Raw genomic sequence first — 21,811 nt, 5'->3', positions numbered from 1 at the left:
AATCCCTATATGATTACAAACTATTCATATCAGGCTTATATTGATACCAGTGCTTGAAATAAAACACAAAATAAAACCAATGTAACAAAGAATATTTATTTATCAGGTTGCCATGCCACACTCAAAAACACTCTCAGAGATAAAAAATGAATACTAATCACAAGCTATGAATTATAAAAAAAAAATCATTTATTTTGGTGCCGTTGTTTCTGCTTTTCATAAAAAGGAGAGGCCTGGAACTCCCTCCAGCTCATCTCTCTTTCCATCCCGTGCTCTCTATATATAGAGAAGACTTTGGCAGAGCAGTAGATGTACTTCCCTGCTTGCCCTGGAAAGCCAGTGTGGATGTGGGGGCTGTTCGGACCCTGCTTTAGCTGCATCCTGCAGAACCGGCACTTTCGGACAGGGAGTGGAGGAGATTCATCCCTCTTCCTCTTCTTCTGCTGTTTTTCCTCCACCCTCTTTCTTGTATCATTGAGCCCTCGCTGGACGAAGTCTGTTTGACTGAACTCTTGAAACAGCATCTTGGGGTTTGTCAGACCTTCTGCACCATATTTTTGGAAAACTTTTGTGGAGCAATAAAAGTATCTGACAGGGCCCCGCTGATAAAAGTCATGTATTGATGTCCCATCCCCTTGATATTTTGATTTTGGTTGGCCACAGCACAGACATGTTTTTGTTTGAGTTTTTTTGACACGGGAGGTGGTTGCTCCTGCTTCAATGGGGTGTGAGCAGGTGGTGGTGGTGGTGGTGGTGGTGGTGATGGTGGAATGACCATAGCTGCAGGCAGTATCACAACAGGCACAGCAGAGGTAGTGCTGAGCAACTGGCAAAGCTGCTGTGTGTTGCAGCTTCTCTGGGCTGGTATTTAGTGAAGATGATGTATTGAGAAATTTACTGTTGTGTTTTATGTATTTGGAAATGTGCAATTTTGATGTTGGATGCAGCATGCTGTTGGGGTCTTTGCTGGACTTGTGGACAAGAGTGCCATACTCCTGAACCACAAGCTTGATCATGTCCTTGTGCCTGTGGTGTTTATTAAGGAGCTCGTCAATTGCCGACTTCATTGGAGATGGCCAGCGCTTGTGGTCCAACACAAATACTCTCCCTCCAGTCTTCACTGGTCCAGTGCGGGCAGCAGTCGGAGAACATTGGATGGGTAATCTTCTTGCGGGCTCTAGGCAAAGAAAACCATGAGATACACATTTGTTATTTGGTTCAAACAAGATGCAACACTATTAGAACAAGGGGACACATGATTAGATAAGTTTTTTTTCCTGGCTGTGGCTGAAGCTCAGTAACAGAAGCTTTATTGTCCAAGTCAGATGCTGGGATAGGGGCCACACGACTAGACGTAGTCGCAGTAGCAGTTTGAAGAGGGTGAACAAAGCTGAAAAGCCTGGTGGGAGGTGTGGAGGAAGGCTGCACTGGCTCTGCTCCCTGATCAGACAGGATGCCTGGAGAAGGAGCACTTGTGGCGTGGCCGGGGTCCTTCTTGGTTTTATGTTTGTCCCAGTCTAAAGGGACCGGACAACATTCTGGCTCCCTGTACTCCAGGCCAAACCTCTCCCCAGTGTCTTCAGCTGTCAGACGAAGAGCAGGGTACTTTTCTTCGCCAAAGACCCGTCTGGAAACAGCATTCAGGGAGCATATCAGTGCAGGGTCGAAAACAGGCGGGAGAGAAACGCCTGGCAGTTTCAGGTCCAGCAGACGCTGATAGTTCCAGCGACACACTCCTGTCATGGCCTGGGCCTGGAACAGCTCTGGGGAGACCTGCGTGCCGGTCACCCATTTGGCCTGGTGAAAGTGGTAGCCCTGCTGCTGCGACGTGCCTCTGATGGGGATCCAGACGGGGACTGCTGCACGCTCACCTGGCACGTGGTTTAACTGTATGGTTCCTCCACAGCGGTACAGTATGCCCCCTTCCACCTCAGGATCACTGAGGCAACCGCGCAGGATGTGGACACGTTGGATCCTCCATCTCTTTAGCATGGAGGGCTTATAAAGAGGGATGCCATTCGGATCTGTGGTCAGGTGAAAGTGCTTCAACACCCCTTGCACTCTCTGAATAAGCGTCCCGGGCGAAGGAATCTTTATCCTGCAGTGCTCACGAATATGCTGCTTGGTGGGATTTGCAGGCTGGATGCCACAGAAGACGTATGCATCCTGGAGCCTCTGCAGGTCTTCCATGTCCACCACAGAGAAGGCAGCCGACAGGAACTTTGTGAAGATGCCGTATAACGGGTGATGTTCTTAGGCACACTCACGAAGAAGCCGTCGCATACAGTGGAACAAGTCCAGCTTGATGACGATACTGTTGTTGTAAGAGTTTCTTGATGCACATGTATTCAACAGGTTCCCAGATGTGGCCTCAGTAACAATTGCATCAGTTGTTTGCCAGGCATCCCAGTTGAGATGTTCCTCCGCAGAAGACTCTGCAACCCTGAACGGTGCACAGCAATCTCTGAGAAACACAAATAACATATGAAATAATGACATTTAATAGAGTTAATTTTTGATTAAACATTTCTGGTTAAAGTGATGAAGTCTCACCTGTCAACCCACTGAAACTGGGCTTTCTCAATGCCAGCCCTGTTGTAGCGGTTTGAGAGACCCTCGTACATCAGCTGCAGGGTTTTGTCCGTCTCAGACTGCACCATGACCCAGGACAGGATCATCCAGTTCTCATTCATCATAGCGTATGACGACATGACACCAGGTGAAAGGTGACTTTCTTGGCCACTTTCCGGGTGTGGTCTGAGCTGAGCCTGTCCAAAGGTACCCTGCAGCATCCGCTGAATGGTGTCCTGGTTCCGGAACTCATGCAGCAAGCAGTCAGTGAGGTAGTGGGCAGACACAGAGACCCCGTTCCAGCCATCAGCATCACTGTAGCCCCCAAAAGGCTCCGGTTTTCACTCCTGCCGAAGGAACTGAGTGATGGTCTTTTGGCCGCCATAAGTTCCTGCCTCTCCATCCATCACATTCTGGCAGCACAGGAGATAGGCCAGGTTGGCATGCTCATACTTGAGATGCAACATCTCGTTGACCTGATTTGCCATGTCTGTGGGTGATTTTCCAGTCCGTCTCAACTCATCCAGTACTGACTTACAGATGGCCTTCTTGTAAGTCAGTAACGCTGGCAACAGATTGGTAAACCTCTTGGGAAGCTTTTCCAGCCAGAGCGGGTTGTCGGAATACCACCTCTTATTGCAGCTCTTACAGCACAGCCGGGAGGAGAGCAGGTAGTATTGCCCAGTGAGGCCCACAATCACTCGCGGTCTCCCGACTCCAGCAGAGACAACACGTGGCTGAGAACAGTCACCAGAGCACGGCAGGGTGTAGTTGTTTTTTAGCCGCCCCATCAAGTAGTCATTTTCCGGCTTTTAGACGAAAAAGGGGTGAAGATGAAAATACTTTGAGGACTGCAGATCATAAATACTGTCAATCAGCTCAGGCTGGGGAGGTAAGCGCCACAGGGAGAAGGTTTTCATAGGGTTGTTGACAGGGCGGGAGCCTGGTCACAGACCCATGGACTCCAGTTCCAACTTCATCCATATTTTCTGCTGGTGTGTGCAGTTCCACTTATTGACCTCCTGGTCAAATGACAGAAACTGTTGAGGTGGAGGACTGTTGATATCAGCCACAGGTGGGACTGCCGTAGGTGGGACTGGTGGTTGGTCTAGTTGGAAACAGACATGCACATGTCAATTTTGACACCCTTTTTAATGTGACACTATACTGCTGTGTTATTTACTGTGGGGTCTCTGTGCAGACTGTGGCTCTGATGCAGATAGAGTGGAGGCTACAGGACTTCCAGGAGCACATGCAGTTTCTAAAATGAAACCAAATTACATGTACACTGTGTTAATAATTATATTAATATCAGGTGCAGTCAGTCACATAGAAAGGTTAACCACTCACCTGGGGCAGGCTGTGGGGTCTCTTCTTTGGTCTTTGTTTTCTCTGGTAGCAAAAACATCAACTCCCGTGGGAAAGGCACTGGAATCTTTGGAGGCAGCACAGCTGGTGCTACACAAGGAAAGAGGCGGTGGTGCATTTTACCATGAGTGTAAATCAGTTTGGATTGAAATGGTCAAACATCACTTAAAGCCTTTACCATCTTCTGGTGCATCTGGGCCAGTCGGTGCATGTTCTGTGTCTAAAACCGGAGAAAACGTGATGAAAGACAGATTGATTGAAATATTGGCGTTTCAGGGGTATTAGTAGAGTCACTCACAACAAACTGCCATTTGCTACTTCAACTACTTGGTTTGGCTTTTTAAAGAATTAAATAGACCTTTTTTGTGATGGTCTAGTCTAACTGTAACTAGAGCAGGAGAAGCAGAATGGCTCACTGCAAACACATGCTTCCGGCGTTAGTGAGCAAACATCATTCACCATTTCATCCATTCAAAAGAATGTATTCAAATTATACTTACCCTCTCGTAGGTTGTGTCAATTCATATTCAGTCACTTGGACTGTGGGTAGAACACACATGAAAGGAACAAAAGTAGAACGTGACGAGAACACATGCAATCACAAAATGCCCTTTGAGGTCGGTCATTATTTAAGAACTTTGCCCTGGACCTGAAAACCGTAGCAGCTCTAATGTTGGTGGAGCAGATCCACCTGCAAAACACATAGAAACTAGAGTGATTTACTTTATACAAAACACATAGACAAGGCTAGGAAAGTAAAAGAGCCTAACATGTACATATCCATACGTGGGTTTTTTTTTTCTTTTTTTGTCATATCCAACACACAAAGGGCCACCAAACCTGACCCTGAGAAGCCAAACGGAAGACGGAAAAGCCCCTTATGCCACTGGTTTGTGGAGGAAACTTGGAAGGCCTCCACCAGACAAGATCATTGTGTCAGATTCCATCCAGCAGTTGATCAATGCGACACTCACAGGGCCCCGGGAAGCGCGCACGAAACCTGAGAATCAGGAGCCGGTGGGAGACTGCAGGAGGCAAGGCTGACAAAAAGTGGCTGACACCCTCTGGAGACCGGCTGCTGCGAGGGAAGTGGGGTCCACGGAGTGCGCAGACACACTGCCCCGCTACCACGAGCCATTTTCTCTGCAGAACTACTGCTCAGGGGGCACCAAACGTGAGCACGTTCTGTGCATTTCTTTCAGCACCATCCACAAGATGCACCCTGCCAGAGTCTGCTGTTGCTGTTTACACAAGAAGGAGAAGTGCATCGTTCCTGGAAGCGCTGCAATACCAGGTCGATGTGTGGAGCGGATGGCCCAAGCCCCAATTGCAGCTCCCTGTTCCAAAAAGCAATTTAATATTTAGTCCCCTGTTGGGGGACATATCAGATATTAAACTGATAAGAACAGATTTTTTTTTTTTTTTTTTTTGAAACTGTTTATTGTCACTAATACAGAATTTCACCACATTTCATTATTTTTGAAAACTGCCCTTCAAAAAAGTAAAATACACAACACCACATTTAAAATAAAAGTGTTCAATTAACTTTTTGTTTTTGTTAAAAGCCAGTGCTGTGGGCAGTAAAAATGATTAAAATTTGTAATGAACATTTTAAAATATCATAAAAAGGAGCTTCAATGTCTTCTGTTGTACAGGAGCGCAGTGAGTCCTTATCAATAGTCTCTACATCCCACTCTCCCAGACAGCTAATCTCCAGGACACTGTCAGGGTACCCTCAGACCCTTATGCTTCTTCTCTTTCTCCTCCTTTTTCCTTCGTAGAGTCAGGCTGCCGCTGCCGAGACCTTTTCTGTGATGCTCCGGGTGCCACCTCCGGGTGGGCACAGACGACTCTTCTTTGCGGCTGTGTCCTTGGCCCGCCGCTTGCAGCTGCGAGGGTTGCTGCAGCCATTCGGATCACAGCCACGGGGGGTATCTGTCTGTGCCTCCTTACCAGCAAGTTGCGGGAGGTCCAGATGGCGTCTTTGATGGCGGCGAGGGCGAGCCACTGCTTCCCGAAGTCTTTGTAGGTTGACTTCTGGTGGCTCACCCCGTAGAGCACAAGCTGTTCATTTAGGACCTCCCTTGCTGGCAAGTCCGGGAAATTTAGGTCGCCGGCTGTCGCCCACAGGTCTACGGCAGCACTGCACTCCCAGAGGAGGTGCCTCACCGACTCCGGTGCGCCACATCCCGGTCGGGGGCAAGTTGGGTTCGCTGACATTCCTCGGGAGTGCATAACAGACCTGACTGGGAGGATCTCGTGGGCCACCATCCATGACAGGTCCCGAAGTCTGTTTGGGAGAGCAGGATGGTTCACATTGCGCCAAACCGATGTGGGCTCGCCGAATGCAAGCCCGCGCACTGGACTCACTGGGTCCCGCTCCTGCACGACAGAAATAACAGAGCGATGATTTTTTAAAATGTCTAATGTTTGTCTTTCCAAATTAAAATGTTTTAAAAAAGTCCTTATAAATATATATGCCGGTGGTAAGTTAAAAGCCACAGGTATCGTTAGATCTGTTGGAATCAGTTTGAGCTTTCTTAAGTAGGAGCCCATCCAGTATCGTACCAAGGCTTTGGTCTTGGGAGTACTGGATGAGCCCACTGCATTTTCCAGGTGCAATGCTGTATATCTTGCGCCTAAAAACAGTTTCAGATCTGGTATTGCTTTTCCACCTTTTTCTTTTGCCTTTTTGAGAGTATCTCTTCTCACTCTCTCCCACTTGGAGCCCCAAAGGAAATAAAAAATGGCTCGATCCAGTTCGAAAAGCACATGTATTTTGGGGATAAAAACAGAGCTGATCAGTAAAAGCAAAGGTAAAATCACAGCTTTTATGATTAAAACCTTTCCCTCTAAAGTCAGTTGTCTTAGTCCCCAAAAGCCCAGTCTTTGTCTCACTTTCCCTACCACGTCTCCCCAGTTGGTTTCCCCTCCCCCGTCTTTGCCAAATTTAATTCCCAGTATTTTTTGGTCAGTCTGTGTCACAGTCAGGGGAAGTCCTATTTCCTCTGTTGCCGTCCAGGGTCCGTAAAATTGGGCTTGGGTCTTATCCCTATTGAGTTTGGACCCAGAGGCCCGTCCAAACCAGTCAGTCAGGTCCAGTGTTCTGTTAACTGATAAAATATTTGTGCATAAAATGTTAAAATCGTCCATGTATAAAATGCATTTTGTCGTCAGTCCCCCCGGAATAGTCACCCCGTTGATCCATTTGTCCCTTCTCAAAATCTGTGCCAAGGGTTCTATACATAAAATATACAGGAGGGCAGATAACGGACATCCCTGACGGACGCCACAGTTGATTTTAACTGCTTTTGTCAGATTCCCGTTAACCACAAATTTGCTGGTAATATCCTGGTACAGCAGTCCCACCCACGCTACGAACCTTTCTGGAAAACCCACTTTTTGCAGTACCCTAAAAAGGTACTGGTGCGAGACCCGATCAAAGGCTTTCTCAAAGTCTAAATTTAGTACTACTAGCCAAATATTTCTGTCTCTCGCAAGACAGATGGTGTCACGGATCAGCATGAGGCTGTCTGTGATCTTCCTCCCAGGGATGGCACAGGTTTGATCCGGGTTGATCAAGTCGTCTAAAACCATGGTCATACGTGTGGCTAAAAGTTTGCTAAAAAGTTTACAGTCACAGTTTAAAAGGGTAATCGGTCTCCAGTTTTTCAAGTCGGTCTTGTCTTTAGTTTTGTAAAGGAGTGTCACTATCCCTACTCTAAAACTGTCAGGTAGTCGGCTACTTTGGTCAAATTCATTAAAAACAGTGAGTAAGTCTGGTGCTAAAATGTCCCAAAAAGTTAAATAAAATTCCATGGGAAGTCCATCCTCCCCGGGGGACTTCCCTTTCTTAAAAGCCCTGATACATTTATTTAACTCTTCGTGACTAAAATCCTGTGTTAAAACTATGTTTTCATCAACTGTTTTTTCCATAAAATCAAGTGCTCTTGAGATGACTTCTGGGTTTGTATTTTTGATTTCATAGAGTTCTTGGTAGAAGAATTCTACCGTTTCATTTATCTCATTTTTTGTCTCCACCATGCGCCCGTCTTTGTTTTTTAATTTAAAAATACCTCCTGCTTTGTTCATAATCTTTTTAAAGAAGTACCGGGTACATTTTTCTCCTTCTTCAATTTCTTTTTCCTTACTCCTTAGAAGCACCCCTTTACTTTTAATTTCCGCTAAGGCAGCCATTTCATTTTTTACCTGTTTGATTTCTTCATTAAAATTCAGCCCTTTTTGTGTTAAGTTAAAATAACGTTGTAAACGTTTTTGCAGTCCCAGCATGCATCTCTTTTCTTTATTACATTTTTTTCGCCCTGCTTTTTTAAAAAAGGTCCGGGTCCTTGCCTTCACCATTTCCCACCACTGTGCTCGTGACTCATGCAAGTCTTGAAGGGTCTGCCAGTCCCTGAACCGCTCCCTGTACTGGTTGACCAAATCTTGATCTTCCAGCAGGGAGCAGTTCAGTTTCCACAGACCTCTTCCCACCGCTGCACCAGACGGGAGTGAAAGAGTGCAGGTGAGAACCAGGTGGTCAGAGAAGAAGACAGGGGTCAATCTAGCATCAGTAGGGGCCCAGTCCCGTGTGAATATATAATCTATGCGAGAGGCTCTGGTGCTGTCACCACTGAACCAGGTGAAGCCCTCCTCTCTGGGATGCATGGCTTTATAACAATCATGTAAGTTAAAATCCCTACTCATGTCCTGTAATAAAACTGATGTTTTGTCTACTTTAAAATCTTCCCCCACGCCCTTTCTGTCTTTCCTACTTAAAATACAATTAAAATCCCCTCCCACTATAAAAGGTACCCGGCCTAGCATGTGGGACTGCAAGTTTTCTAAAAAATCATACCTTTCATTTTTGTCGTTAGAACCATAAATATTTAAGAGGTTAAAATCCTGTCCCATAAAAGTCAAATGTGTTAATAGTGCTCGCCCTTCCCTCACCACAGTGCTCCCCTTTACCGTGACATGTGGGTTTTTAATTAAAATGGCCACGCCATCATTTTTATTTTCATTTGACCCACTCCATAAGGATGTTTGTGGCCACATTTCTTCCCACTGCTTGTAGTTTGTTAAAAAGGGTAAACCACATTCTTGTAATAAAAACACATCTGACTTAAAAGTTTGATGGAAGGATAAAACACATTGAGCTCTAACTTTCGACTTCACACTTCTCACATTGATGGTAGAGAAGGTGAGAGTCATAAGTATGATTTTTAAGTTAAAAAAATAAATTAAAAAACTTAAAGGGGCCTAAAAGTTAAATAATTGCTATAAAATTTATACTGTGACTATGAGATTTCTTGTGAGTGAGGCTCCTCCTTCACTCCAGTGGGTGAGGGTTGGAGGGGAAGAGCCTCCCTTCCCTGCCGACGTCTGGGTGTCGGTCGTTCCTGGAGTCTGCCATTAAAAGTTCGCTTCTCACAAGGGGTTGACTGCAAAACAATATTTAAAAAGGACAGTTCATTTGGGGAATCCGGGGGGAAGACTCGAGGGTCCTCCAGTGAAGAACTGTCAGAGAGAGCCTCAGGCCTTCCCCGCTTCTCTGATAAAAGAGAGGAGTCAGACAGCTGTGAAGCGAGTCTTTTTGCTTGCTGGCCACTGGGTGGGATGGCTTCCTCTTCTGACTCTGGCGGCGGCAGGATGACTCCCAGATGAGTGCACCCTTCATTTGCCGGCAGACCACTCTGAGTCATGGTTTCTGGGGCCTTTATGAGCCCCTCCCTCTGTCCCGCCTCACCTGTTTCTCCTCCAATCACAGGTTTTGGCGGGAGATTTGAATTTATGGTCTCAACTATTATTACAACATATTGGCCCCAGCATTTTCCTCTCCATTTCTCTTTTCTTTTCCAGCCTTTAGCTTGTTGGCAAAGGATTTGGGACAGTCTCTGAAGAGATGGTTTGAGTCTCCACAGAGGTTGCACTTTCTGCCATTGGTACATTGTTCAAAAGTATGTCCAATTTCTCTACATTTCCGACACACAGTCTGCTGACATGCCTCTGCCAGGTGGCCGTGCTCTCCACACTTGCGGCAGAGCTTGGGCTGACCCTGGTAATGTATGTAGCCTCGGTTTTCTCCCAGAACTATCATTGATGGGAGATGTTTCAGACCCTGGAAGCCCTGAGGGTCCTGCCATTGCTGGATGGGGACCCTCCAGGCGCAGTTCCAGATGCCATCTTCATCTCTCACCTTAATAGCCTGGCCTTTAACCGTGCAATATCTTCCCAGCCAAAAGCAAATATCATCTGCGGTCACTGTCTCATTAAACATTCTAACAATAACAGTTTTAGCCGCATTGTCAGTCAGTTTTTCAACATTGAACACAGACAGCTGGGATTTCACATCTTCATAACGAGTCCAAAACTCTCTCAAAGTTGCAGCAGACTGGAAACTTACGTCATAGCCTTTGTTGTAAGGCAGTGCCAAAATGCAATTGAGGTCATCAGGTTTAAATTGAAGAATTTGTTGGATGATTTTTCTGGAAAAATCCAATCTGGACAGTCCCAGTGACTCACCCTCCATTTCCTTATATGTGAAACGCACACTGTGGTGCCTCCGCATACCGGCATAGCTGGCCGACATAGTGGAGGCACGACCAGCTGAAATTTTCCTGCTCAATGAGAGTTTTAAAACAAATAAATACTTAAGATGCAATAAATACAATAAAAATAAAACTTACCTTGCACTGCTGTGGGAATAAAAGGAGTTAAAGCACACCGAAAAGTGTAGCAAATTTCCTCCCAAATGTTGGCAGAATTCTATGCACCTGAAGCATACAATTTTCCACCCAAAGGAGGCGACCGCAGTCTTAGCCAAAAGGCCAAGAAGCGATGCCAGAGGGTGCTCGTAGGGGAGGAGGGCACTTCTGGCATGACAAGCTAAAGGACCGGTTGCACGCATGTTCGAATAAAATGTAGATGGAACAAACATAGTTCGCGTCAGTTATCACCCTTATATCCATTCGCTTAGACAATAGAAAGTGTTTGAATGTGCTGAAGAAGAAATGTTCCCGTGACCCTGATCAGAGACCCCCAGCGAGCCCCAGGTCCTGGAGGTGCCTGAAGGCGCCAAAAGCGACCCTGCAGATGTTCACGTTAATCCTGCAAGAATGTGTCAAGAAAAGAACTCGGAAAAACAATTAAAGTAATTACTCTCACATACACACACATAGACAAATAAACACAGCTTGTACAACTGCCTCCCCCCAGTGTTGCACGACCATGTAGTAGGGGACCCCTGAAAGAGAATAAAAAGGAAGGGGCGTGAACTGCATATTCAGAGTGGAGCGGCATGCCACTGGGTATGTGGTTTCACTGTCCTCGCTGCGAGTAACTTTGAATATTGTTGTCTGTTGCTTCTGTATTTCCGCATTTAAGTGTTTTTTACAAGTGTCACAGGAGTTTGAACCTGACAACCCACTGACTCATGACGACCTCGCACGTCTACACGTGTCAGGTTTAACATATTGGCCTCTCATGTTACATGGTGTGACTAGGCACGTGGAGTCAGTACTCCAGTCTCCCAATTGAACGTCTGCAGCAACTGCACTAAGCCACTTGCTGCCGCTGCCTTTGCTCAGAATGAAGTCACACGAGTGCCACACAGACCGACTCCTTGAGACAACCAGAGTACATTCTCTGAATTTGGACACAGGTCCAGTGGCTGGGCTTGTTGCGGGCGACCTGATGAGACCACCACTTAGCATGTGGCATGTGCGAGAGACTCGTCCGGGCGAGACCGGTCCAATTCATACTTACCTGGCAGGGGAGATACCATGATCAAGAAGGTGGTTCACCCAGGGCGAGGCTCAGCCATTGCACCTGGGTTGAGCTGACTTCTGCGAATTCCCCAAATGTGGGAATCTCGACTGCATAATTTGTGATAGTGGGGGACTGCGTTCGCGCTCTCCCCTGATCCCGTGTTTAAAACAAGAGGCAGGTGCAGCGCCGTGCCGAGCTCCTTGGCTTGCGAGTGCAGCTGGACTCGAGCAAGAAACGACCAGCCCAGCACTACCAACGCTTGCTGGAAAGGTCTGCCCGTCCGCGGGAGACAACCAACCAACCAACCAACCAGCCGAGAGGCCGATCTGCTCTCAGTCAGGAAACCTCAATGTAAAACGGCAACCAGGCGGAGAAAGGGGCGTCGGCCAAGCACCTCCACTTTACCAGCACACCGGAACCACTGGCCACAGTGGACGAGGTGGCCGTCAGAAACAACCGTCCAACTTAAGCGGAAGCGGCTCAAATTGCTGTTGTCACTCTCAGCGGCCTTCCCAGCCGCAGAGGCAACTGCTTCAGATCTTTATGTCCAAGGAAGGCAAGCAGCGACACCCAAGATGGAAGCCACAACATTGTGGTTCATGGTAAACCTACCCGCACAGGCCAGCTCCTGCACTTTGAGTCCCTTCGCCCACTGGAACCCGAGCCAGAAGCTGTCAGAAGCGCAAACAAGAGAGCAGAAAATACCGGGTCACTCACTCACCGAGGGGGCAGACGCACAAGTTACAGGCTCTGACCGCCTGTGGCTATCCCACGTGGGTTTTTTTTTCTTTTTTTGTCATATCCAACACACAAAGGGCCACCAAACCCGACCCTGAGAAGCCAAACGGAAGACGTAAAAAACCCTTATGCCACTGGTTTGTGGAGGAAACTTGGAAGGCCTCCACCAGACAAGATCATTGTGTCAGATTACATCCAGCAGTTGATCAATGCGACACTCACAGGGCCCCGGGAAGCGCGCACGAAACCTGAGAATCAGGAGCCGGTGGGAGACTGCAGGAGGCAAGGCTGACAAAAAGTGGCTGACACCCTCTGGAGACCGGCTGCGGCTGCAGAGAAGCGATGCCAGAGGGCGCTCGTCGGGGGGAGGGCACTTCTGGCATGACAAGCTAAAGGACCGGTTGCACGCATGTTCTAATAAAATGTAGACGGAACAAACATAGCGTCAGTTATCACCCTTATATCCATTCGCTTAGAAAGTGTTTGAATGTGCTGAAGAAGAAATGTTCCCGTGACCCTGATCAGAGACCCCCAGCGAGCCCCAGGTCCTGGAGGTGCCTGAAAGCGCCAACAGCGACCCTGCAGATGTTCACGTTAATCCTGCAAGAATGTGTCAAGAAAAGAACTCGGAAAAACAATTAAAGTAATTACTCTCACATACACACACATAGACAAATAAACACAGCTTGTACAACTGCCTCCCCCCAGTGTTGCACGACCATGTAGTAGGGGACCCCTGAAAGAGAATAAAAAGAGAGGGGCGTTAACTGCATATTCAGAGTGGAGCGGCATGCCACTGGGTATGTGGTTTCACTGTCCTCACTGCGACCAGGAGGAAAACCACATTGGACCTCTTGTAGCAGAGGTTCGACCAACAGTTGTACCCTTCTCTCCAGCACCCTGGAATAGACTTTCCCAGGGAGGCTGAGGAGTGTGTTGCTTTGTCCGGCTCCTTTTGAGTGTCCTCCATTGTCAGCGAACCTCACAAGGGCACAGTTTTTTCCTGATCAGGGCATCATTTTAGGTTGTGTGGATGATTGGTCTTAAGCACCAGATTAAGACTCTTTTCTCTCAGAAGGCACTGCTTGAAATCACACAGCTGGCATTTTCCTGGTCATGTCCATTGTCCTCGACTGGAATGATGTGGCAGCAAAGGACTGTCAGATTGTACAACACAGCTGAGCCCTTCAAGAAGAAGTCAGTGCTCATGAGAGTCAGAGTTCATGTGAGAAGGTCCTTTCAGCAAAGGCCTTCTCAAACTATTTGCCAAGTCAGGACGAAAAGAGGGACTGTGCTGAAACCCAGGATTGAACCAGGGACCTTTAGATCTTCAGTCTAACGCTCTCCCAACTGAGCTATTTCAGCTGCGAAAGTGGTCCTCTGCCAAAGTTTCACTGACCAAGCACCCAGGCACTGCTGGGATTTGAACCCAGGATCTCCTGTTTACTAGACAGGCACTTTGACCAGCTTAGCCACAGTGCCAGCAGATGCACTGCTGGCACTGTGCAACACAAAAACAGTTGGGAAACAGTTGCCAATGGGGAAAAATGTTCATACAAGGGAGGGAGTCCAAAGTCCTACACATGTGTGGATTGAGAGTCCCTGGGTGGGCTCGAACCACCAACCTCTCAGTTAACAGCCAAACGTGCTGACCAATTGCGTGACAGAGACTACAACAGCATGACTGCAGTAAGGTTTCAATAAGTGCTGTCCACCTTAACTCTCGGGTGGTCCGGTCTGTTACGTTTCAGGTGTCATTCTGAATTCTGCCCTTTCGCAGGAAAAGAGCCTTTGTACTTTTTCAACATGAGCTCTAAAGAAAGGTATAAGCTGAGGTATACTGCATTGGCCGGGAATCGGACCCGGGCCTCCCGCTTGGCAAGCGAGAATTCTACCACTGAACCACCAATGCCACGTTGGGAAACACTGTCGGAGAACAAATTAAATTGTCAAGTGGATGTGCCTCTGCAAAGTGGCGCTGAATGACAAAACATCACAACACACGCACGGGATGCCAGGGGAGGCCGAGTACTAACAGAGCTGAGCGAGAGGGCATAAGAAAAAAAATTGTGACCTTGTGGTGGTTACCCGACAGCACCAAGGATATGGTGCATGTCTGATGCGCAATGCATGCCAGGTGATGTTCATCTAGCGAGCAGACATTCTTGTGGGGGACAAGCTCAACAGTAGGAATGTTAAGAGAACTGACCAGTCCGCTATCAATGAAGTTCTCGTCCGCCCCAGAGTCAATTAATGCTGTGGCAGGAGAAGCTTCCCCCGCCCAGGATATCGTACCTTCCACCTGAAGTCGGCCCACCAAAGCGGATGACACAGCCGGTGTGGAGCGGGCAGTGCCAGCAGCTGGGGAATATCCCTGGTGGAGGAAGTGCGTTGGCGTGCTGGGTGAACTGGACAGCGGGAAATTGTGTGTAGGACTCCCACAGTACAGGCACAGCCACAGGCGTAGACGGTGACTCCTCTAAGCTGACGAAAGGTGACTGGCTCCCAGTTGCATGGGGACGACACTCCCGACGTCGTCAGACGGCGCTCCATTGCTGGAGTAGGGAGGAGTGGTGCCGGAAGAGCCCCGGGAGGTGGGATTTGGAGCCGACGTGTGGGTTGGAGTGGCTCTGCCCGATACGCGTTTCGTAGCGCCTTGTCATTCCAGCAGCTCTCTGCCGCTATCCCGGTTAGCTCAGTTGGTCAGCGTGTGGTGCTAATAACACCAAGATCATGGGTTCAACCCCTCGTACTGACCACTCTTCTTTATGTGCTCCAGGAACAACAAAACGGCAACAACCCACTTGCCCCCATATCCAACATCACACCACCCACCTGTGAAACACCCTCGACAAGGCCGCTGAAAACAGCATGTCAAAAGCAGAGTGGCAACAAACCTCTCGGCCACTGAGACTGCAAGAAGCAGATCAATGGGACAGTGGACCCCATTATCCTGTACCCAAAATTTAGACCACCAGTGGAGAAAATGCGGACCGTGAAAGGACAAAACCCCGGCCCTCATAACCAACAGTATTCCACCACAAGGCGGCAACAAATGCCTTTTGGCTAAGGTGGTCTGATTTCTTAAACCTGCAAATGTCCAAATACACAAGGGTATTGTCTTTGTAGGGCGCATTGACGCACAGTTTGCCAATTGGGAACCACACAAGTGCTGTGCAAGAGTGGAGCACAAACATGAATGAACACTGACACTGATGCACCCAGAGAACGTCCCTGGGTGGGCTCGAACCACCAGCCTCCCGGTTAACAGCCGAGCGCGCTGACCGATTGCGCCACAGAGACTCATACCCTGCCAACTTCTGTTCAGTTGAAGCCATACTAACGCATGCTATGCTTCCAGCATGCCCTTTGTTTTGGATGTGACTCGCACTTTCTGGTGTAACAATCAAACAACATTGCAAACCAGGACACCAGCTTTACTCTTTGATGAACGCAAAGTATTTTTGGGTACAATCCAGGGGTCTTGTGCTCTCACGGAAATGGCTCTGTCCTTTTTCAACATGAGTTGAGACGAAATGTATTAAAATGGACAGACTGCATTGGTCACTCAAGCAGAATTTCTAAGTTTGCCAATTTCAGACTGCGTGACAAAGAATCAAGTCAAACTCCATCGACAGGATAGACAGGGGACAACAAAGCAGGGAAGATAAGGGATAGGGAGGAGAGGGGAAAAATGCGACCGCTTTTGTTGAGAGCCAGAGAAGAAGCTCTCCTCTCTGCAAGGTCAAGTACAGTATGCCAGAAGATTTGACCTTGTGAGTTGTCCTCATTCAACAAAGGCCTGGATAGCTCAGTTGGTAGAGCATCAGACTTTTAATCTGAGGGTCCAGGGTTCAAGTCCCTGTTCAGGCGGTTAAAGGCCCCTTCCCTGAAATGTTACACCTACTTCCTTTATCCTCCTTCTGTGGTCAAGTACAGTACGCCAGAAGATTTCTGCTCCTTCATCCTCAACACCGAGAAGGCCAAGGACATGGCCGTGCACACAAGGAATAACTTGTTTAAGTAAACCTTTTCGACCTAGCACCTTTGCGATCTTCCAGGACTGTGGATAAACGCCATTGTCAATAATTAAATTGAAGATATGGCATATGGGCTCCTGAATCAACTTTGCTGCCGCCCTCAGTAACCTACCATCCAAATTATCAGCTTCACATTGCCCCCACTTTTAGACTCGACTGAAAAAGGACTCTCTTGCTTGGTGCTAACATGATGACCATTAGCATGTTAGCATTTAAGCTAATTTACTCATGCTAGTTTTTTTTTTTTACCCCGGACACAGTCTCTTTGAGAGGAGGCTGCGGTCCATCAGGACCAAAACCTCACGCCACAAGAACAGTTTCTTCCCGTCTGCTGTCAGCCTCATCAACAAGGCCCGGAACCCCCCTGACACTGTTCACACCCCACCTCTGCCTCACCCTGCCACTTTGACACTTTATATGCGTTAAATTAACGCTCAGTTTGGACTCTTAGGAAAAACAATCAGACTGCACTTCCGGAATAACAAATAAAAAACAGACTGCGTACATATATTTATACTGCATTCTGTATATTTTGTATTTTAATTTTTTAATCAATGTGTCTGCACCTACTTCACCAAAACAAATCCCCAGTCGAGGTCAGCAGGCCCCCTCTCCACTGTAAACTGTGTGGACTGGGCACTGCTTCCCTTTTGAGAGGTGCCGGACGGTTTGCCAGAACCCCTTCGAGGCCGACCGAAAGTCGTGCTCCATGGCCTCACCGAATTCCTCCCACACCCGAGTTTTTGCCTGGACAAGCGCCGAAGCCGCGAACCGTTTGGCCTGACAGTGCCTGTCAGCTGCTTCCGGAGTCCCACAAGCCATCAATGCTGGATAGGACTCCTTCTTCAGCTTGACGGCGGCCCTGACCTCTGGTGTCCACCATCGGGTTCGGGGCCTGCCGCCACGACTGGCACCGACCGCCTTGCGGCCGCAGCTCCGGTCAGCCGCCTCAGCAATGGAGGCACAGAATATGGCCCATTCGGACTCAATATCCCGGTCCTCCCCCGGGATGCAGGTGAAGCTCTGCCAGAGGTGAGAGTTGAAGACTCGACGAACGGGAGACTCTGCCAGACGTTCCCAGCACACCCTCACTACTCGTTTGGGTCTACCAGGTCTGTCCAGCATCCTCCCCCGCCATCTAACCCAACTCATCACCGGGTGGTGATCAGTTGACAGCTCAGCCCCTCTCTTCACCCGCCTGTCCAGAACATGCGGATGCAGGTCTGATGACACGACTACAATGTCGATCATAGACCTGCAGCCTAGGGTGTCCTGGTGCCAAGTGCACTTATGGACATCCCTATGTTCGAACATGGTGTTAGTTATGGACAAACTGTGGTTCGCACAGAAGTCCAATAACATCACACCTCCCGGGTTCAGATCAGGGAGGCCGTTCCTCCCAATCACGGTCCTCCAGGTCACACTGTCATTGCCCATATGGGCGTTGAAGTCTCCCAGTAGAACAACAGAGTCACCAGGACTCCAAAAAGACCGGGTACTCCGAACTGCCATTTGGCGCGTACGCACACATGACAGTTAGGACCTTTTCCCCAGCCCGAAGGCGTAGAGAAATTACCCTCTCGTTCACCGGGGCTGACTCCAATACAGTGGCACCAAGCCGGGGGTCTATTGATAAGCCTACACCAGCTCGCTGCCTCTCCCCTGCAGCAACTCCAGAGTGGAACAAGGTCCAGTCCCTCTTTGGGTCATGACCGAAAGAATGACATCTCGGATACAGGCGGCTGAAATGAGTTTCCTCCGTAGGGTAGCTGGACTCACCCTAAGAGATAGGGTGAGGAGCTCAGTCATCCGGGAGGGCTCAGAGTAGAGCCGCTTCTCCTTCACATCGAGAGGAGTCAGTTGAGGTGGCTCGGGCATCTAGTCCGGATGCCTCCCGGACGCCTCCCTGGTGAGGTGTTCCGGGCATACCCAGCCGGGAAAAGGCCCCGGGGCAGACCTAGGACACGCTGGAGGGATTATGTCTCACAGCTGGCCTGGTAACACCTCGGTGTCCTCCCGGTGGAGCTGGAGGAGGTGGCCGGGGACCGGGAAATCTGGGCTTCCCTACTAAGACTGCTGCCCCCCGCGACCTGGACCTGGATAAGCGGAGGAAAATGGGTGGATGGATGGACTTGTATACTAAAATGAGATGGAGATAATTGCAATATTTGTCGGAATAGTTCTGGAACAAATGGTGGAAGGAGTATCAGACCAACATTGCTCTGAGACAAAGATGGCATACGCCAAGAAGAAACATGCAAGTTGGAGATGTGGTGATCGTCAAAGAAACGAACGGAAACTGGCTGGGATTCTTCAAGTCCATAAGAGTGACAATGGACTAATGAGGACAGTTGCGGTGTTTCACGATGCTTCAATGTCCCGCAATGGCGTGTGAATGCACTCAAGAGCAGTAAATGCATCGAGAACAGCAGTAAAGGAAGCATGAACTCTTTACTGGACCAGGTCAGCTAAGTAACAAAGACAATACATCTGCAAGCTCTTCAAAGGACACCTAAAGACCACAGCCATAGCAGAGGATGGTTTCGATCCATCAACCTCTGGGTTATGGGCCCAGCACGCTACCGCTGTGCAACCCGACTCAAGGTTCAACGTGACATACAAAAGAGGAATCGAACCCCAGTCTTCCACGTGACAGGCGGAGATACTGTCCACTACACTAACGAGGACTGCTGCTGAGCTGATGTGGTGTCGATTGGCCAAAGGGTAATTCAGAACAGGCTCGTGGCCCATGACCGTTTTCATGGTAGCTGGAGACTTAAACCACTGAAATCCATCCCGCTTATTCTCATCAACGGACTGTACTCCCCACCCGTTACCAGCATGGGGACAATCCAACCCAAGATGGGAACACACTGGACCAGGGACACAGCAACATAGTAGGTGGCACAGACACAGCTTCACATTGCCCCCACTTTTGGACTCGACTGAAAAAGGACTCTCTTGCTTGGTGCTAACATGATGACCATTAGCATGTTAGCATTTAAGCTAATTTACTCATGTCTCAAGGCAAATAGACACATGGCATGATGTGGGGACACTATGGGACTGCCTTAACACTTTTGGACCTTGAGGCTGTCCAGCTCTGCCAGAGGTGAGAGTTGAAGACTCGACGAACGGGAGACTCTGCCAGACGTTCCCAGCACACCCTCACTACTCATTTGGGTCTACCAGGTCTGTATCACCAAAAGAGCTGAACTGCCCAATGTGGGGCTCGAACCCACGACCCTGAGATTAAGAGTCTCATGCTCTCCCCACTCAGCTAACCGGCTAACCGGCTAAAGAATGAATGATTAATTAATTTAATTAATCAGAGGCATCATGACCAGTCTGCATCAAAACATTATCTGAAATCCTGTGGCAGGTTTCTGGCATTGATTCCTAATTCAGTTGCCATCCCTGATAGATGGTAATGGTAATGGTAATCATGCCCGCGTGGCAGGCGAGTCTCTTTGCTTGTCTGACGTCTGTGTCGCATCCTGATTGTCGCATCCTGAACGACAACACATCACAATGTCATACTCTTTGGATTCAAGCACCTTCTGGCGTAATGGGATCCATAACAATCATGTCAGCTGTGGATGCAATGTCAATTCGTTCTTGAAGGGCAAGTGACAAAAAGAAGTACATGGTTCAGAAATCAGCTGCCAAAGTTTCACTGACCAAGCACCCAGGCACTGCTGGGATTTGAACCCAGGATCTCCTGTTTACGAGACAGGCACTTTGACCAGCTTAGCCACAGCGCCAGCAGTGCATCTGGCACCAACGCAAAAACAGTTCGCCAATGGGGAAAAATGTTCATACAAGGGAGGGAGTCCAAAGTCCAACACATGCGTGAATTGAGAGTCCCTGGGTGGGCTCGAACCACCAACCTCTCAGTTCACAGCCAAACATGCTGACTAATTGCGCGACACAGACTACAACAGCATGACTGCAGTCAGGTTTCACTAAGTGCTGTCCACCTTAACTCTCGGGTGGTCCGGTCTGTTACGTTTCAGGTGTCATTCTGAATTCTAGCAAGCAGCCATTCTTGTGGGGGACAAGCTCAACAGTAGGAATGTTAAGAGAACTGACCAGTCCGCTATCAATGAAGTTCTCGTCCGCCCCAGAGTCAATTAATGCTGTGGTAGGAGAACCTTCTCCCGCCCAGGATATCGTACCTTCCACCTGAAGTCGGCCCACCAAAGCGGATGACGCAGCCGGTGTGGTTGGAGCGGGCAGTGCCAGCAGCTGGGAAATTGTGTGTAGGACTCCCACAGTACAGGCACAGCCACAGGCGTAGACGGTGACTCCTCTCCGCTGACGAAAGGCGACTGGCTCCCAGTTGCATGGGGACGACACTCCCAATGTCGTCAGCCGGCTCTCCGCTGCTGGAGCAGGGAGAGAGGAGTGGTGTCGGAAGAGCCCCAGGAGGTGGGATTTGGAGCCGACGTGTGGGTCGGAGAGGCGCCGCCCGATACGCGTTTCGTAGTGCCTTGTCATTCCAGCAGCTCTCTGCTGCTATCCCGGTTAGCTCAGTTGGTCAGCCTGGGGATGCTAATAACGCCAAGGTCATGGGTTCGCCCCCCTGTACTGGCCTCTCTTCTTTATGTGCTCCTGGAACAACAAAACGGCGACAACCCATTGGAAACGACCAATGGGGGCAGGTGACCCCATTGTCCTAGAACCAACCTTTTGCTGATGTCAAGGATCAGCTGGCAACATGTGCATGGGAGGAAGACACATGGTTTGTGTGAGGGGCAACACAAGTCTTTCCACTTCTAGTTAAAAGCCAGGCACCTCACCTCTTCTCTTACGGGCCGCTGCTTACCAGTTGATGGGGTTTGACTTGATTCCTTTTAACATAAAAGCATTCCGTCATCTCTTAATCTATAATCCTGGCTGGCGCTTTTGCAAAAGCTAACATTTTAAAGCAGAGCTTCTGTGTTTCACCAGACCTTTGCAGAAACAAACTGAAATCTGCGACTTGATCAACCTAACTTCTGATCAAATGTGTTGGACCATGGAAGCTTTAATGTGCTTTTGAAAAGTCATTGACACACAGTTTGCCAATTGGGAACCACACAAGTGCAAGAGTGGAGTGCAAACACGAATGAACAGTGACACTGATGCACCCTGAGAACGTCCCTGGGTGGGCTCGAACCACCAACCTCCCGGTTAACAGCCGAGCGCGCTGACCGATTGCGCCACAGAGACTCACACCCTGCTGACTTCTGTTCACATACTAACGCATGCTATGCTTCCAGCATGCCCTTTGTTTTGGATGGGACTCGCACCTTCTGGTGTAACAATCAAGGCATTGCAAA

At 48.8% G+C, this 21,811-nt stretch overlaps 1 protein-coding gene and 8 non-coding genes across 9 annotated transcripts; 2 read left to right on the top strand and 7 right to left on the bottom strand.

Annotated features, from left to right (window-relative positions):
• Positions 1–1,050: 1,050 nt before the first annotated feature.
• On the bottom strand, positions 1,051–9,153 carry LOC144895273 (uncharacterized). Its single transcript, XM_078788862.1, is given in 10 exon segments — positions 1,051–1,177; positions 1,451–2,252; positions 2,316–2,443; positions 2,554–2,886; positions 2,932–3,061; positions 3,110–3,286; positions 3,922–4,029; positions 4,105–4,159; positions 5,673–5,787; positions 5,789–9,153. Coding segments are annotated over 10 exon segments (5,340 nt in total).
• LOC131126963 (U2 spliceosomal RNA) lies at positions 5,197–5,379 on the bottom strand. Its single transcript, XR_013626584.1, has one exon. It is a non-coding gene; the product is annotated as a U2 spliceosomal RNA (small nuclear RNA).
• A 2,545-nt stretch (positions 9,154–11,698) lies between the features above and the next one.
• LOC131119754 (U1 spliceosomal RNA) lies at positions 11,699–11,862 on the top strand. Its single transcript, XR_009126480.2, has one exon. It is a non-coding gene; the product is annotated as a U1 spliceosomal RNA (small nuclear RNA).
• A 1,993-nt stretch (positions 11,863–13,855) lies between these two features.
• On the bottom strand, positions 13,856–13,929 carry trnat-agu (transfer RNA threonine (anticodon AGU)). Its single transcript has one exon. It is a non-coding gene; the product is annotated as a tRNA-Thr (tRNA).
• A 359-nt stretch (positions 13,930–14,288) lies between these two features.
• On the bottom strand, positions 14,289–14,359 carry trnag-gcc (transfer RNA glycine (anticodon GCC)). Its single transcript has one exon. It is a non-coding gene; the product is annotated as a tRNA-Gly (tRNA).
• A 1,317-nt stretch (positions 14,360–15,676) lies between these two features.
• trnan-guu (transfer RNA asparagine (anticodon GUU)) lies at positions 15,677–15,750 on the bottom strand. Its single transcript has one exon. It is a non-coding gene; the product is annotated as a tRNA-Asn (tRNA).
• A 497-nt stretch (positions 15,751–16,247) lies between these two features.
• trnak-uuu (transfer RNA lysine (anticodon UUU)) lies at positions 16,248–16,320 on the top strand. Its single transcript has one exon. It is a non-coding gene; the product is annotated as a tRNA-Lys (tRNA).
• Positions 16,321–20,177: 3,857 nt separating this feature from the next.
• trnat-cgu (transfer RNA threonine (anticodon CGU)) lies at positions 20,178–20,251 on the bottom strand. Its single transcript has one exon. It is a non-coding gene; the product is annotated as a tRNA-Thr (tRNA).
• A 1,376-nt stretch (positions 20,252–21,627) lies between these two features.
• On the bottom strand, positions 21,628–21,701 carry trnan-guu (transfer RNA asparagine (anticodon GUU)). The gene has a single exon. It is a non-coding gene; the product is annotated as a tRNA-Asn (tRNA).
• Positions 21,702–21,811: the final 110 nt, after the last annotated feature.

The sequence above is a fragment of the Doryrhamphus excisus genome, unplaced genomic scaffold (genome assembly GCF_037039965.1).
Source record: "Doryrhamphus excisus strain RoL-2023G ecotype Guam unplaced genomic scaffold, RoL_Dexc_Guam_v1.1 HiC_scaffold_24, whole genome shotgun sequence".
Taxonomy (NCBI): Eukaryota; Metazoa; Chordata; class Actinopteri; order Syngnathiformes; family Syngnathidae; genus Doryrhamphus; species Doryrhamphus excisus.
The sequence above is the reverse complement of the archived record's forward strand: the minus strand, read 5'-3'. Positions and strand labels throughout refer to the sequence as shown.